At 40.1% G+C, this 15,053-nt stretch overlaps 5 protein-coding genes across 5 annotated transcripts; 2 read left to right on the forward strand and 3 right to left on the reverse strand. All coding sequences in view use genetic code 12, as the record gives it.

Annotated features, from left to right (window-relative positions):
• Positions 1-366: 366 nt before the first annotated feature.
• KGF57_001870 (ubiquitin-protein ligase) lies at positions 367-3,291 on the forward strand (the record flags this gene model as incomplete). Its single annotated transcript, XM_051751122.1, has 1 exon — positions 367-3,291. The coding sequence occupies one exon, from the start codon at positions 367-369 to the stop codon at positions 3,289-3,291; it is 2,925 nt and encodes a 974-aa protein (XP_051609622.1).
• A 473-nt stretch (positions 3,292-3,764) lies between these two features.
• KGF57_001871 (uncharacterized protein) lies at positions 3,765-4,118 on the reverse strand (the record flags this gene model as incomplete). The annotated part of the gene is made up of 1 exon (XM_051751123.1): positions 3,765-4,118. The coding sequence occupies one exon, from the start codon at positions 4,116-4,118 to the stop codon at positions 3,765-3,767; it is 354 nt and encodes a 117-aa protein (XP_051609623.1).
• Positions 4,119-5,245: 1,127 nt separating this feature from the next.
• Positions 5,246-7,996, reverse strand: KGF57_001872 (uncharacterized protein; the record flags this gene model as incomplete). The annotated part of the gene is made up of 1 exon (XM_051751124.1): positions 5,246-7,996. One exon carries the CDS (start codon positions 7,994-7,996, stop codon positions 5,246-5,248), a length of 2,751 nt encoding a protein of 916 aa, XP_051609624.1.
• Positions 7,997-8,641: 645 nt separating this feature from the next.
• On the forward strand, positions 8,642-10,906 carry SCT1 (bifunctional glycerol-3-phosphate/glycerone-phosphate O-acyltransferase; the record flags this gene model as incomplete). The annotated part of the gene is made up of 1 exon (XM_051751125.1): positions 8,642-10,906. One exon carries the CDS (start codon positions 8,642-8,644, stop codon positions 10,904-10,906), a length of 2,265 nt encoding a protein of 754 aa, XP_051609625.1.
• Positions 10,907-10,973: 67 nt separating this feature from the next.
• KGF57_001874 (DNA ligase (ATP)) lies at positions 10,974-14,933 on the reverse strand (the record flags this gene model as incomplete). Its single annotated transcript, XM_051751126.1, has 2 exons — positions 10,974-13,227; positions 13,542-14,933. Coding segments are annotated over 2 exons (3,646 nt in total), but the record flags the coding sequence as incomplete, so codon positions are not given.
• Positions 14,934-15,053: the final 120 nt, after the last annotated feature.

A 15,053-nucleotide genomic window follows, 5' to 3' on the forward strand; every position in this document is an offset into this window, starting at 1 on the left:
ATTACAGAGTAATTGTAGAAAATGTGTCTGGTTAGTCAACAACTAGTGATTATTGGACATATCTCAACCTCCTAGACATTATCAATATCTGTAGAAGTCATAAAGTATCATGATACTATCTATGATGTAATCAAGAGAAGTTACTAATTTTCTTTTTATTTTTTTTTATTTTTAGCTTTGTTTAATCTTTTGCTTTTTTTTGTTTTTTTTTTTTTTTCTTTCTTTCTCGCTGCTCAATTAGTAATTAATTCTATTACTATTACTATTACTATTACTATTACTATTACTATTACTACAGCCACCAGATCATATAATACATAACCATTATATATCACTCTTTTATCTAGAGCATACATATATACATATATGTCTACACCTCTAGATAACACCACCAACCACCACAGAAACAGCAGCAGCAGCAACAACAACAACACCAACCAACCTGAATCATCCTCAATTTCTCATTCGCAATTTAGGTCACGCGAGCACCAGCAACGACAGCAGCCAAACTTTTTTAAGCGATTATCTAAAGCATTAAATTTATTTCAACTGCAGACACCAACATTTGCCACCGGTACTGCTGATCAACAAAATACACTAGAACCATCATCAACAGGACGTCTTAGAGGACTGTTTCGTACATTACTTGGCAAAGGACGTTCCTATACAAGCGGAAGGAAAAAGAAGAAGATGGAGAGTGATAATACAGGAGATCAAGACAACTTTATTGTCAACGAAATACAAGGAACCGACAGAGATGTTACAGAGCTGCCGCGTATAGGACGCAATACCCAAACTGACTTCCAAAGAGAAGAAGCTAATAATGAACTGGACTTTGAGTCGAGAATAGCTGAGTTTTTCCCTAATTCTCTGTATCGAGATTTACAGCATAACACAAATCAGTCAATGGTGGAAGAAACCACCGAGTCAAATGCACAACCAGAGCAAAATCATCACACTGTTGATAATTCTGAAAGAGAACCTACTGAAGCTGATAATAACAACAACGCAAGCACTACCAACAGCAACAACAACAACACAGCAAACACTGATACCAACAACGCCACCAACGAAACGACTTCAGACACCAATAACACCACGTCAGACAATCAACCAAATATACTCGACGACTTGTTGGATACCATCAATAGCGCTAGCAACAGCAACAATAACAACAATAGTAACGGTACCGATACTGACACCCATAATAGAGCTATTGTCATCACTGTCAACTATTTGTTTTCTGATCAAAATACTCCTGACAACCCTAATCGGTCGGGCTCACTTGTTCTTTCCTTACCCAACAACTCCAATAATCGTGACCCTGGTTCCATACAAGAGTTTATTAGAATTGCCACACAGATGGCATACTCAATGGTGATGAATGGCCTACACAACCAACCAAGAGGTATCACTTTGAATAAATTTGAGCTGTTTGAAAAAGTGAATGTGCGTCATTTGAATGAAGAAGAATCTAAAGTTTGTTCGATATGTTTTGAAGAATTTGAAGACGTTATGGAGGAAGAACAGGTCGAAGATGAAGTTTATGATCAAGCACTGGTTGATGACGAGGAAAGTAAGAAGGATGCCAGCAACTCGACGGGGGCTAGAGAAGGAGTTGTTGTGCGAAAGAAGAGACGGCTTGTTGATAAGACCTCAAGATTATTGAGGCGGTTTTCGAGGTCGCACACCGAGAGAATGGAAGATGGGGAGAGGCGTACTCCAAATGGATCCGAGACTAGTTCTGTTAGTGACTACGTGACGCCTATAGCATCAAGCAACATGTCTTCTAGACCCACTTTTGGCTCGAGAGCTCCATCAAATGGCACAACACCAATAACAAATGAAAATCAATCAATGCATCTGCCTCATTCTTCCACGACAACAGCGTCACAACCACAACCACAACCACTGTCGCCGCCGACGCAAGACACATCGCAACCTGTTTACTTAATTGATGTGAAAGACCCATTTGATCATTCGCCAATAAAGATGCCGTGCAACCACATCTTTGGTCAAGATTGTTTGAGCGAATGGTTGAAACAACACTCGACGTGCCCCTTGTGCAGGCACTCTGTTGCTGAGCCCGTGAACTCACAAGGACAACAGCACGCACGTGACTCACCAGGTACCGGTGTTTTTCAAGGCCTACCTCAAGCTCAGCATCAACAAATCAATGGTCAAAATTACACGTTTTACACCATCCCCCATGAAAGTTTGCCTGATCTTGGAAATGCTGGAAATGATGTTGGAGGAGGGAATAATAGTGATGACCCTACACAAGCTAGTTTTGCCGATCGTTTAGCCCAATTGTTGAGGCCGGCATTGATGGGTCAAGCAATGAGACGCAGTAGTGAAGTAAGCCGTGGACGTGAAAATGAGGATGGCGTTACTACTCCAAACAATCTGAATAATCATTCAATTGAGCCGCTTTTGCGAGTGATGCAACAAGCAAGAGAAGCAAGGGAACGTATGGTGAGAAGTGAGACAGGTGCAAACCCATCACCATTCCGTAGAGTCAATTCCGCCAATGGTGCTGATTTTGTTGGCCGCGGTGGTGCTTCCGCTCAACCTCCTACGTATATTCAGGCATTGCGTAATCAAGGTGAACGACCATTTGCTCGGCTTCGAGATACATCTCCTGGGTTGGAGGGAAGAATGAGACGTATTGGTGCAATACGACCAGATGGGGAAGGAGAAGAGAATGAAGATAGAAGTGGTGAAAGAGCAACCAGATCTAGGAGTATAAATTCTGGATTCAGAGAAAGAATGAGAAGAAGTGGTGCCAATGATTATGAAGAACAAGAACGTTCGAGGTCGTTTTTGCCTGGATATAGTGAGATTATGAATTATATTCGAAATGGGTTTTCAGGTTTGAGGAACACATCGAGCCGGCTAAATGGAGATGCTGATGCTGACGATGATGTTGATATTGAAACTAGGCGGAGACATCGTGAAATGACGTTGCATCCCGGTGGATTGATTAGCATGCGTACAGCCAATGGAATAGAGACATTTACTGATGAAGAAGTTGAACGGATGTTGAATCGTCAAGATAATCTGACTGATGGTGGTGATGGCACTTTGAGATCACCAAGACAGAATACAAATAGCCCGACTCGAGGTGCAGATGGCAATGCCATTACGAATGCTGATGATCATGAAGATGGAGTTGATCCTTCAAGACGTGTTGACGACTATGAGGATGAAGATGAAGTTGTTGATATAAATGAAAGGAGAAGAAGAGGATCGCTTGATTCTCTTTCTTATCATCATCGAAACTATGGCTGAACAATGACGAACTTGCTCAAAATGAAGAAGAGTATTTGCTGTGTGTGTTTCTTGCAGGGTTGTTGTATATACGATTGAGGTTTGTTATGATGTTTTTGTTGCATTTGCGTTTTCTATTTATATAGTTTATAAAACAGCAAGTACATTTACATTAGTAACTAGAAATAGAATTGAGTATTGACATTTATCAAAGTGACTATATATCAAAGCTATACATGACCAATCAACAGCACCTTCCACGCATATATGAAAAATTAAAAGATCAAAACAACCAAAATAAAATTTATTAGTTATTTTGAAAGTGATCTGAAATGAAAATGAACCTGATCCCCAAAATTAGATTAAAAAAATTAATGAATAAAACCTATGCGTGGTGTGTGTGTGTGTGTGTGTGTGTTCTGACACATTAGCTAGTATTGTCAGCAGCAACATCATCACTCCTTTCCCTTCTCCTATGCTACCTTCACCACCACTTAAAACAAATCGGCAAATTCAGCAACGTGCGGATGAACCAAATCGGCATACCTCCATGACTCCTCTACTTCATTTGATGTAATACCAGTTGTTATACTTGAGTTGAGTCCAAACATAGATGCTGAGTAATTAATGTCAATGCTGCTTTTATTTGCATCTGGTGCATTATGTCTCAGTTGGAAATGGCGAAGATAGCTATAATTGTAATTGGCTTGACTTCCTTCAGTAAAGGGCAGCTGTTGTTGGTATTGAGGTTGTGTCAAGATACATGAGTTGCTGAAATGGCGACGCGTTTGAGCAGCAGCAAAAATTGATCTTTTCAATGGCTGGTAAGTTGATGATTTAGAAAGCATTGTCTGGTGTTGAGGTAATGTATTGTGTGATTGATTGAGTCGATTGGAATGAAAGAAAAGTGGTTGTGGTTGTGGTTGNGTGGTTGTGGTTGTGGTTGCGTTGGAGTTTGAGTTTCAAGTGGCAAAGATTATTTAGTTGTGTATTTATATATGTTCAAGGTGCTTTTTTTTTGTTTTCAAGACTTTTGTCGTGTTCGTGCTCGTATAGAAAGAGAGGAGAGAGATAGAGATTTTAAATTGTTGCAAAAAAAAGAAGAAATTTACCCCTCCCTTGTTTTTTTATATATGAAGTGTTTCAAAAACAAGGCAGTGTCGCAGAATAACTCCTCTTTTTTTCTCAGTATAGTTTTCAGTGTCGTGTCGTATTTTCATACTTTTCCTTTTTTTTTTGGTTTCTTTTTTTCTATTGTTCTGGAACAAACATTTATTATGTATGTGTGTGTATGTATGCGTACAATATAAAAATTGCAATTGTTAAACGATCAAAGGAGGGGAAGCAATAAAAAGAGAAAAAAAAAGAACAACGCCACAATTTTTTCCTCTATTTTTACTCAACAGAAATTTTTTGTTACACTGAGAGAGAAACAACAAAACTTTTTATTTATTTATTTATTTATTTATTTTTTTTTTCTTTTTTTTGGGTAGATAGGAGTTCGGGTAGCGCATTATGAGTCAGAATATTTTTCTTTAATGACAGCATTAGTGTGTTTTTGACAGGAGGGGAAGGCAGGAGATTCTTAGTTGTGATTTGACACGTAAGCAGAAGATTACAAATACTGGAAGGGGAACGGGGTGAAGGTGAAGGCGAGGGTGAGGGTGAGAAGGGCAATCTGGTGATTCAGTCAACAGATCCCCCTTTCTAAGTAGGGGATAATTGCGTTATCACTATTCACCCAACAGAAGTCACACCAATTCTTATATGCGAGTTTCTTTGAAGCGAGGAAATCGGCACTCTCTAGAGTACTAGAGATAAGATAAACCACGTGTTCAAAGGACTACATCGCTATCTAATCACAGTCTTCAAAATTGATTCCATTTATATGATCCCCCCTTTTTATCTTTGTTCTAGACAATTTGAAAGTCTTTATTCAGGACATACATACTTGCACATCCTCCCCCCCTCCTTCTCACTGTAGTTTATTTACAATTCGTTTACCATGTGGAGTCTGTTTAATATCAGGCAACAACGGAACCAAGATATCTCTCAATTTCGTCATCTGATCCAATTGTGCCACATCCAAACACGTCTGCAACACATAATTACCAAATGAGTCATTCAACACTTTTAAAAATTGATCCTGTGACAACCTCAAAAGCTCATCAATCAACACCATGCTCCTATTGTTATCGTTTAACCGTATTGATTTCTCCAACACGTTTGATCCAAATTTATGTATGGATAGCTCATAGAAGTGTAATCGTAGGTAATCAAATATTGTATCAATACTTTGCTCATCACCATGAGTTAGCACGTATTGAATGACATAATTGCCATAAGGATCATATGTGAATTTATCCAATCTTTGAGTGATTTCATGACTAAGTGACTGAATCTGTAGTTTACTTCCATAATCAAGACATCGTTGCAATACACAACATCCATGTCGATGGCATGCAACCATTTCGCAATTGTTCTTAATTGCATCGTAAATCACTTGATTGGTTTCATTTGAGAAATTGACAAGACACTTTTGTACAACATGATTACCATTTAAATCCTTAGATAGTGAAATTATAGTAGGGGCCAAGCTTTCAATGATCAATCTAGCACACTCGAGTTGCGTATCGCTTTCTTTTTGGTCACCGTTTGTCTTGTGACCAACACATTCAATCAACTTTTGTAATGCCCTAGTCCCATGCGAATCTAAAGCTATACGATTGAATTGTGGGCTACAATTTTTAATCAAATCCAACCTCTGCTCCATAGTAATACATTCAAACAATTTTTGAATCAAGTAGTTCCCAAATGGATCGAGCATTAGATCTGCAACATCGTCATGTAGCTCATTCAAAACTAAAGTAGCCACAGAGTCATCATCATCATCTTCATCAGTAGCATTTTGGTTCTTTTGCTCTCTAGCATCTCCTTCCTCTTGCTTTGTCTCCACCCCATTGGTACCGCCTTCGTCTTCTTGTTTTACCTCTTTCGACCTACTCCCCTGCTCTTTGCTCAATTCACGCTGCAAAAATCGACATCCATGTTGATCCGTGGTAAGACCCATGATATGGTCTCGATAGTCGCGAATATTTGCATTCTGATACTTGTTTGATTCCTCTCCCTTGCGATGACGGTAATCGCTACCATTGTGTCCCGTTCCATTATATTGTTGATAATGGTGTCCTCCACGTTTATTACTCCTTCGATTATTGTAGCCGCGATTGAAGTGGTTTGGAACAAAAGGACCAGTATGGCTTCCATTGGGGCCACTCTGGAAATGCAGGGGGTGTATATGTTGCTGGTATGGAAATTGGTGGTGGGGGTAATGGTGTTGTTGTTGTAGTTGGTGATGATGATGTTGTTGTTGTTGACGCTGATGTTGCTGCTGCTGAGGATGTGGTTGTTGTTGTTGTTGTTGTGGGTGTTGTGGGATCAGTGGTGCTTGTTGAGGTCCCATTGGAAACGGGAGACCGCTGAGATGATGTGCTTGGGGATGTGGAGGAGCGGCAGCTGACTGGTGCACAAATCCCCTGGGATCACTTCTATGTTCATTAGCATTCCACACTGAACCTCTCTGTTTATTATTCTCTGGCCCCGTGTTGAATGAAGGTGATGACTGTGGATGGGGCAACGGGGAGTTTCCACCCAACTTTCCATCAAAGTTGTGAAAGTTTCCCGGACTAGGTAGTTGTTGATGATGAGGTGGAGGAGGGGGTAATGGATAGTTGTATGGCAACATTGGAGAAGGCACTCCTGGCGGCACTCCTGGTCCCATTGGATGATGATGCGGATGATGCGGATGATGATTCATTGGTATAGGCGAAAACGGATTAAAAGGTGGAGGTGAAGTAACATTTGCAAATTGTGGTGCAATAGTGCCAACTCCTTTTTGTGCGTGCTTTTCGACATCTTTGTTGTTGTTATTATTATTATTGTTGTTGTTGTTGTTGTTGTTGTTGTTGTTGTTGCGCATGTCCTTCTCCGTTTCCTCGTCTTTAACAGCAGCTTCGTTAGTTGTTGTCGCTGTTTCACCTACCAGGGACAAACTCAACCCAGTCAGTTGCTTACTCTGTGCGTCTGCGTCCTCTTTAGAGTCAGGTAGTTCAAGCGGTTTGATGAAGGGGATATGCGGTCCCTCCTCACTCTTGGCACTGTGCAATGGCGGCTCTGAAACTGGCACATATTGTACTCCATTTTGGCTATGGTTTATAGCACTGAACTTGTTATCAAATCCATTAGCACTGCCATTCCATCCTGAATAATAGGTAGCTGGTGGTGGTCCACCATTGATCCCACTCAATTGTCTTTGAGGAGTCACTGATCCTTGATAGGGGGCATAGTAATAAGGACTTTGTGGGTGAGGAGGATACATGGGGAATCCGTGATTGATCCCTTCGGTGTTGGTGGTATCGACCACCGAGCCTGTTGTCGTGAGCTCTGCGTCTTTCTCTTCCACTTCCTCCTCAGCCCCATCTTCCTCGTCCAATTTTAAAGTATTAATAGCTCCAACTATATCGATATTTGAACTTAGTTCTGCCTCTCCATTTGTACTGCTTCCTCTTTCACTTTTGTTGTTGTCGTTGTCGTTGTTGTTGTGAGTTCCGCTATGGCTATTGAAAATGTTTGCGCTAATCAGAGCACTCCTGGCATTGGTGTTGGACTCGTTTTCGGCGTCCCGGGTAGACAAGTCGGCATTTGAAATGGACAATGATCTAGACATCACCAAAGAATATAGTATACACCCTCCCCGCAATTGATTGAACAAAACAGTCAGATCAGTGTACTTTGAATGTCGGAAACCAAAGATAATGTGCAGAAAGGCGAAGAAAAAAAAAAATAAAAAGGAAAACGTCAGAGAGACAGAAAACGAGACAAAACAAAAACGTTGTATATATACTGTGGATAGCTAAAAGAACCACAACTCTACTCAAACACCACGAGCACAACACTCAGAGAAAGTTACCGCCCTAACATGTATATGGCTCATTAGGTTTCACTCTTTACCAATGCTCTATTGCAGTGTGATTCCCTGAATCCAAAAGTCGTTAAAAAAAAAATTGGAAGAATCTTGAATTTTACTAGTTTGCTTCAGCTCATATAAATAATCTTAACGTTGAGCTCATAATAGCTTTCAATACCTTGCAATAAGTGTCAAATGTATATCATTTGCAACAATCACCAAGTCGATGGGTGGGTAAAGAGAGTGTTTTGAGTGTTTTTACTCCCGTTCCGACTTTGGATCTTTTTTTTTTTTTTTCCCCTTCATCACATTTTGTAAAGGGGGAGCCAATTTCATACTTATTTTGGGTTACCTATAACCATCTCTCCATATCTCCACCCACATACGCCTTATAGCTCCACAAGTATGGCTGCTTCCGCCACATTGCAGTACCAGCGACCTGCTTGGTACAGATTGGCAGGCTACGACTTGCTACTCTGGGCATTATCTATCGTCATGGATTGTTTCTTTAGGGAGATTCGACCTCGAGGTGCATTCAAAATACCTCGAGAGGGCCCCGTTATCTTTGTTGCCGCTCCTCATCATAATCAATTTGTGGACCCAATCATCCTACTGGGCCAAATCAAGAAGGAGGCTAACCGAAGAATATCATTCTTGATTGCTGCCAAGTCTTATCAAAAGAATTTTATTGGTCACATGGCCAAGTGCCAGTTGAGTATACCAGTGGTTAGACCCCAGGATAATTTGAGTAAAGGTTCAGGTAGAATCTATGCTGATAAGGAAGATCCGTGTCGTATCTGGGGCAAAGGCACCAAATTCACTGAGGAGTGTATGGTTAGAGGCCTACTTGCATTACCACAATCACTTGGAGCTAGTGAAATAACGGAAATCAAATCGGACACTGAATTGTGCATCAGAAAGGCTTTTAAAAAAACAAACCAAATAGATCAGTTGTTAGCCAATGGAACCTCATTTAAAAAGGCAGACAAGATTAATCAAAAACAAGTTTATCAGACAGTCTTTGATCACTTACTGGATAATGGAAGTATCGGGATTTTTCCTGAAGGAGGCTCGCATGATCGTACTGACTTGTTACCCTTGAAAGCTGGTGTTGCTGTGATGGCGTTGGGAGCAATGGAAAACAACCCCAACTGCAATGTAAAAGTAGTCCCCTGTGGAATGAATTATTTCCATGCTCACAAGTTCAGGTCTAGAGCTGTTGTTGAGTTTGGTGATCCTATAGTAATTCCCAAAGAGTTGGTTAAGAAATATGCCAATCCAGAAACTACATCAGAGGCAGTTAAAGATTTGTTAGCATTGATCACATCTGGTTTGAAAGCAGTTACAGTAACGTGCGAGGATTACGAGACTTTGATGTTGATTCAAGCTGGGAGAAGATTATACGCTGGAAATTTTGCTCAACAGTTGCCGCTACCGTTGATTGTTGAAATGAATCGACGGTTGGTGATTGGCTACGAGCATTACAAGGATGAGCCAAAGGTTCAAGATGTGAAAAAAAGAGTGTTGGAGTACAATGATCTATTGAAAACTTTGCATTTACCTGACCACCATGTCGAAGATTGTCAGGATGAAGGATACAAGGCTAAACTTTTACCCATTTTGGTTTTCAGAATTTTTAAATTGATAATTTTGTTCATTTTGGCATTACCGGGAGCAACCCTTTTCTCGCCTGTGTTTCTTTCGTCCAAGATCATATCTCGCAGAAAGGCGAAAGAAGCGTTGGCAAACTCAGTTGTCAAGATTCAAGCAAATGATGTTATTGCAACATGGAAAATCTTGGTTGCAATGGGTATCGCACCAATTGTATACTCCTTTTATGCATCAATTGGCACTTATTATTGCTCAACCCACGGACTATTATCATCGTTTGGCTTGTTTTGGCTTTGGATATTTTTGTACCTTTGTGGTGTCTTTGTCACTTACAGTGCCTTGTTAACAGGCGAGCAAGGAATGGATTTGTTCAAGTCAATCAGACCATTGTACCTTTCAATTACTTCCGGGTCCGCTATAAGGAGGCTTAAGAAAATGAGACGTGAATTGAGTGAAGAGATTACCGACGTGGTAAACACATATGGACCTGAATTGTTCCCCAAGGACTTTAATTTATTGGAATTGAAAAATTCATTACGAATCTCTGATGATGTTGAATATGTTGATTCTGATGAGGAAGAGGAGAAAAAGACTCAGGAAATGAGAAATAGACGCCAATCGAGACGCAAAGCGGAGCGCAAATTACATGTTAATGAAGATGTTGACACTGCTTCCAATGCCAGTGAAATGGGCGAAAGTTTATCTCATTCATCATCCATGTCTGATGGTATTTCCTTGTTGGATGCCGAAGCTAAGTCGTACACCAATCTACCCCTCTTTAGTGATTATCATCTACACAAAAATGTCACCAACAAGAATCTTGATCTTGACCCACAATCAAATTTCAATTCGAGTGCTACTTTGTATGATGATCATAAGCACCATATTGATCTCCAAAATCAACAGCAGCGCCAGCATTATGTGTCTTCGCCACTACGCGGACGGCCAAGTTTATCGCAAACACCATCTGAAGAACGAATTGAATTGAATTTTGGAAACAAGACATCATTAAAAGGAAAGATATTTGATAAAATGAAGCAAAAGAGGACACAAATATAACACTCCTTACCTCGTCATTGCATTAAAAGAGAAACAAATTACGAATCATTAATAATTTATTCACTGACTAATTTTGTACATGGGCTTGACGTTCGTAAAATTCAGCAATTTCAGTCGAGCTAGTAGCATCCTCAATTCCTTTATCATCTCTAATTCTCAAAAATCTAGGAAACCTCAAACTGATTCCCTTTCCATACTCACCATGGGCGGCCTTGTAAATTGGGCTCAATGATAAATCTGCCGTCAAGACTTCAAACAACATAGTTGGCTCAAACCAAACATCAGGAACCGCATTGGAATTGGTCTTGTCGTAAACAAAATACTCCTTGGGTTTGGCAGTTTCCAGTGTATGCAATTTCTCATACAATTGCGTCAACATCTCATCACTGAAACCAGTACCTATCTTGCATGTAGTCTCCAAATCCCCAGTGTCTTGATTATACGAAGCAAGCAAAAACCCACCATACGTTCCTGTTCGTTTCCCCTTACCATTGTAGGCCCCAATCACAACGAGATCCAATGAGTCACCCACTCCTGCCAAGTAGTCCTTTTTCAATTTCAACCAATTACGTGATCGTTTCGATGGTTCATAATACGATTCGGAGCCTTCGAGCATCTTCACCATTAACCCTTCACATGAATCATGGACACTCTGGTCAAGAAATTGCTGGAGCACTTCCAACGATGTTGAGTCTTTGGAAGTTGCAAATTGGAATTTTCCTTCCAAAGGTTGAAGATGGCTAAACATGATGGATCTTCTCTCCAGTAATGAGCGAGTTAATAATGATTCATCGTTGTAGTAGAGTAAATCAAACGCAAAAAGACAAATGTGGACAGTTATGTCCAGTTCATTGACGTCTTTTCTTTTCCTAGTTGAAAGCACTTGGAATGGTAGAATCTTCTTGTTGATTCTATCCCATGCCACTGCTTCACAATCCAAAATTAATGAAGTATGCTCTTGAGTCTTGCTGAACTCTTTGATGATTGAGATCAAATCGGGATACCGTTGTGACATGTCTTCCGAATTTCTTGAATAAACGCGCACATCTCCGTTAGGCAACAAGTGAATCTGTGCTCGCTCTCCATCATACTTGTATTCACAAGTGAATTTTTCATCCTGAAACCGATCCAACACTTCGCTCATTGACTTTGTAGGTTTCGCCAACATTGGTTTCAAAGGTATTCCAGGAGTCAATTTACAATGGTCCAACAAATTGAATACTCCATATTGAAATGCATTTTCAATCAAAATCTGATAATTGGGAATTCGCGTATATGCCTCCTTGACGATATTTTCTGCCTCAGCTAATTTTTCAGGACTAACTTTCTTTGGTTTCTCCTGTTTCAGATTTTCATAATTGACAAAAGCTTGAGCTAGTCCTACTAAAATCGTAGGCCCCGCTAAGCCGATTCTCAATTTATTCTCCAATGACCGTATTAGAAACTTTGCTTCATTATGCTTTGCGTCACAAGCAGTTAACATTTTGTTAATAATACCAATTTTCTTTGATTGTGAATCCTTTCCCGTAGATTTGGCAATTTTCGTCAAGTTATCAAATACAGTATCGACGTCCAAGCTAGTAGGTTTGAACATTGTCCGTTGTCCACTGCGCGATTTTTGAGCAACGATCCCTAAATCCCCATATTCTTTTAAATCTTGTTTAATCTTTGCTGGTGTGCGTCCATATCCTTCACTGATAGCCTTGACTAGCAATGTCTCACCTAACCCCAACTCCAAATCTGGTTCGTAATCAGGACCCAACCTATTGATAAACAAGTAAACGATTTTAACCAACTTGGAAACGTCATTTTGTTGTTGAAGAATTTCAAGAAAGTATTGTGATATAATGGCGGTGATTTTCAATCGAGATGATTCGGATTCAATTTTCTCCATGATATCGATTAATGATGAATAAGGTATTTTCAAGGGGGACAAAGCTGATCCTGACCGTTCTTGTTGGCTTTGTTTTTGTTGAGACTCGCTTAATTCTATCAATTTCTTTGCTTCCTTTTCCGAGGCCAGCTTGCTGGTAGGCTCTGAGTCAGAACTGGACCCACTTTTGCTCTCAGCTTCATCTTCTTCTTCTTCTTCTTCTCTATCTTTGTCTTTGTCTTTGTCATCTCCATTTAACTTCTGTTTCTTTAACTTTGGCGATGAGTCGGGTAGAGTAAGCGGGTTGGATTTGTTTGGGCTCTTTGGTGAGGCAGTGCTTTCCCTCTTTGGTGACGGTGGGCTCGATGCTCTTCGTTTCGTCGCTGCATCCAAAGAAGCGGTTCCACCAAAAAACCGTGCAATTGATTGTTGTTGAGCCATGGTGATTCTATACTGATAACTTCCCCGCTTGATAAACGCCGCTAATAAACTCACTCGACCCGTTCTCAAACAGACCATAAACAAGGGTAGAGGGAGTAGATAACAAGTTAATTGTGCTTGAGAATAGGATCTCAGTTAGTGTTCCTGTTGTGTTTCCTTTTTGCTGTTTCTAAAACGCGTGTCTTTCAAAATAACAAAATAACAGAACAGAAACTTTTCGCGTAATACAAAGTAAAACTCTCTGTTCCTCTGTACTATAGTATACAACGCTTTTTCTAAATACTTACATCCCAAATGCTTTGTGGACCTCTTTCCTCATACATATCACTGCCCACAAACAACTCTTTGTTATGATGATGGGATCCTCCGGAAAATATCTGTTTAGCATAGATTTCACCACCAAGGAAAAAACAATCGTGCCATGAACCACCTTTTTCTTTTGGTTTCTTCCATTCGGGGAAGTAGTCAGATGGCTTGGCGTATCTGATGCGATATGGGACCTGGCTCATAGCCAGCTGTGAATCTCCGTCTTGTGCATCGTCCATTTGTTGATACTTTGCAATAGCAGCATTGATCTCATTTTGTTTATTGGCAGCTCCGTTGGTGGTCTTGTCGACTGGCTCCTTAACCAAATACTCATGGAGTAAATGAGCATATATCTTATGCTTCAATCCAGGCACCAGAGCTGCCGCACCAACAATTATGATATTGTCATAACAATCTTGTCTCTTGTCAAGATCATTGATTCTCAAAAGTGTCTTGTAGATGCCACCAGCAACGATTCCAATCAACTTTGAGTCAGTAGTGAATCGATCTTTGCCAACCCAAACTTTCTCACCTGTGGAAGAGTCAATAAAGTAATTCCTTTCTAATTCCTTATTCGATTTCAACTGCGTCTCATCGACTTCCTCCTCTTCCTCCGTCTTCTTCTCCTCCGTCTCCTTCTTTTGTTCCCCGTCGTCAGTAGTTAAAGCTTTTGCAACGTCAAACTCATTAGCGTCTTCAGCATCCATATCCACATCTAAATTCATATCCCCAATCGACTCTTCCCCTTCAAGTAAAAACTCAAATATTCCACTTAATTTCAAATCCTCAATTTGTTGTGGTGTATAATTGGGGAACTTAGCCTTCAACTCTTCATCCAACGTCACACCACCTTTGCCCGGAATGTATTCTCCTGCAAATTTGATACCTTGGTATCCTATAACAGGGACAATCTGTACATTATCCTCAGCTATATTCACAACTAATGTATTGACAGTATTGGCAAAACTAAAAGTAGCACCGAGGCTCAAATCCAACACATTGAAAGCAGTGATTTCCAATGTCTCAAACACAAATTTTGTTATATACTCGAGTTGTCTCTTGGACCAAGTCAATGTAGGTGCAATAATCAACAATGGTATTTGATTGATGGTTATGACCGGGTTCTGTTGAATGACACTCGATAACACAGTCTGTATCAATGCATTGAATGCATCCAATTCAACTATCTTGCCATGTTGAATGGGGTATATCGCGGTTGTATTGTCACTGGCTGTGGATAAATACTGATTGGAATTATTGTCTTTGTAAACAATTGTGGGAATCCTAAATTGGGGTGGCGATAGCGAATCTTTCAATCCAAATGTGAAGAGAGTGTACTTTGATCCCGGTTGTATTATAAGGAAATTGTCTTCTTTATACAACGGCATTGTTTTGTGTGCTGCTTGTCTGTTACTCTGTGGATTTGTTAGGTAACGCTGCTTCTTGTTGATAGTTTTCACGACTCAGAATTTTTCTTTTTTTTTCTTTTTTTTTTTTTTTTTTTTTTTTTTTTTTTTTTTTTTTTTT

This window comes from Candida theae, assembly GCF_024610275.1.
Source record: "Candida theae strain CBS 12239 chromosome Unknown scaffold103, whole genome shotgun sequence".
NCBI classification, from domain to species: domain Eukaryota; kingdom Fungi; phylum Ascomycota; class Pichiomycetes; order Serinales; family Debaryomycetaceae; genus Lodderomyces; species Lodderomyces theae.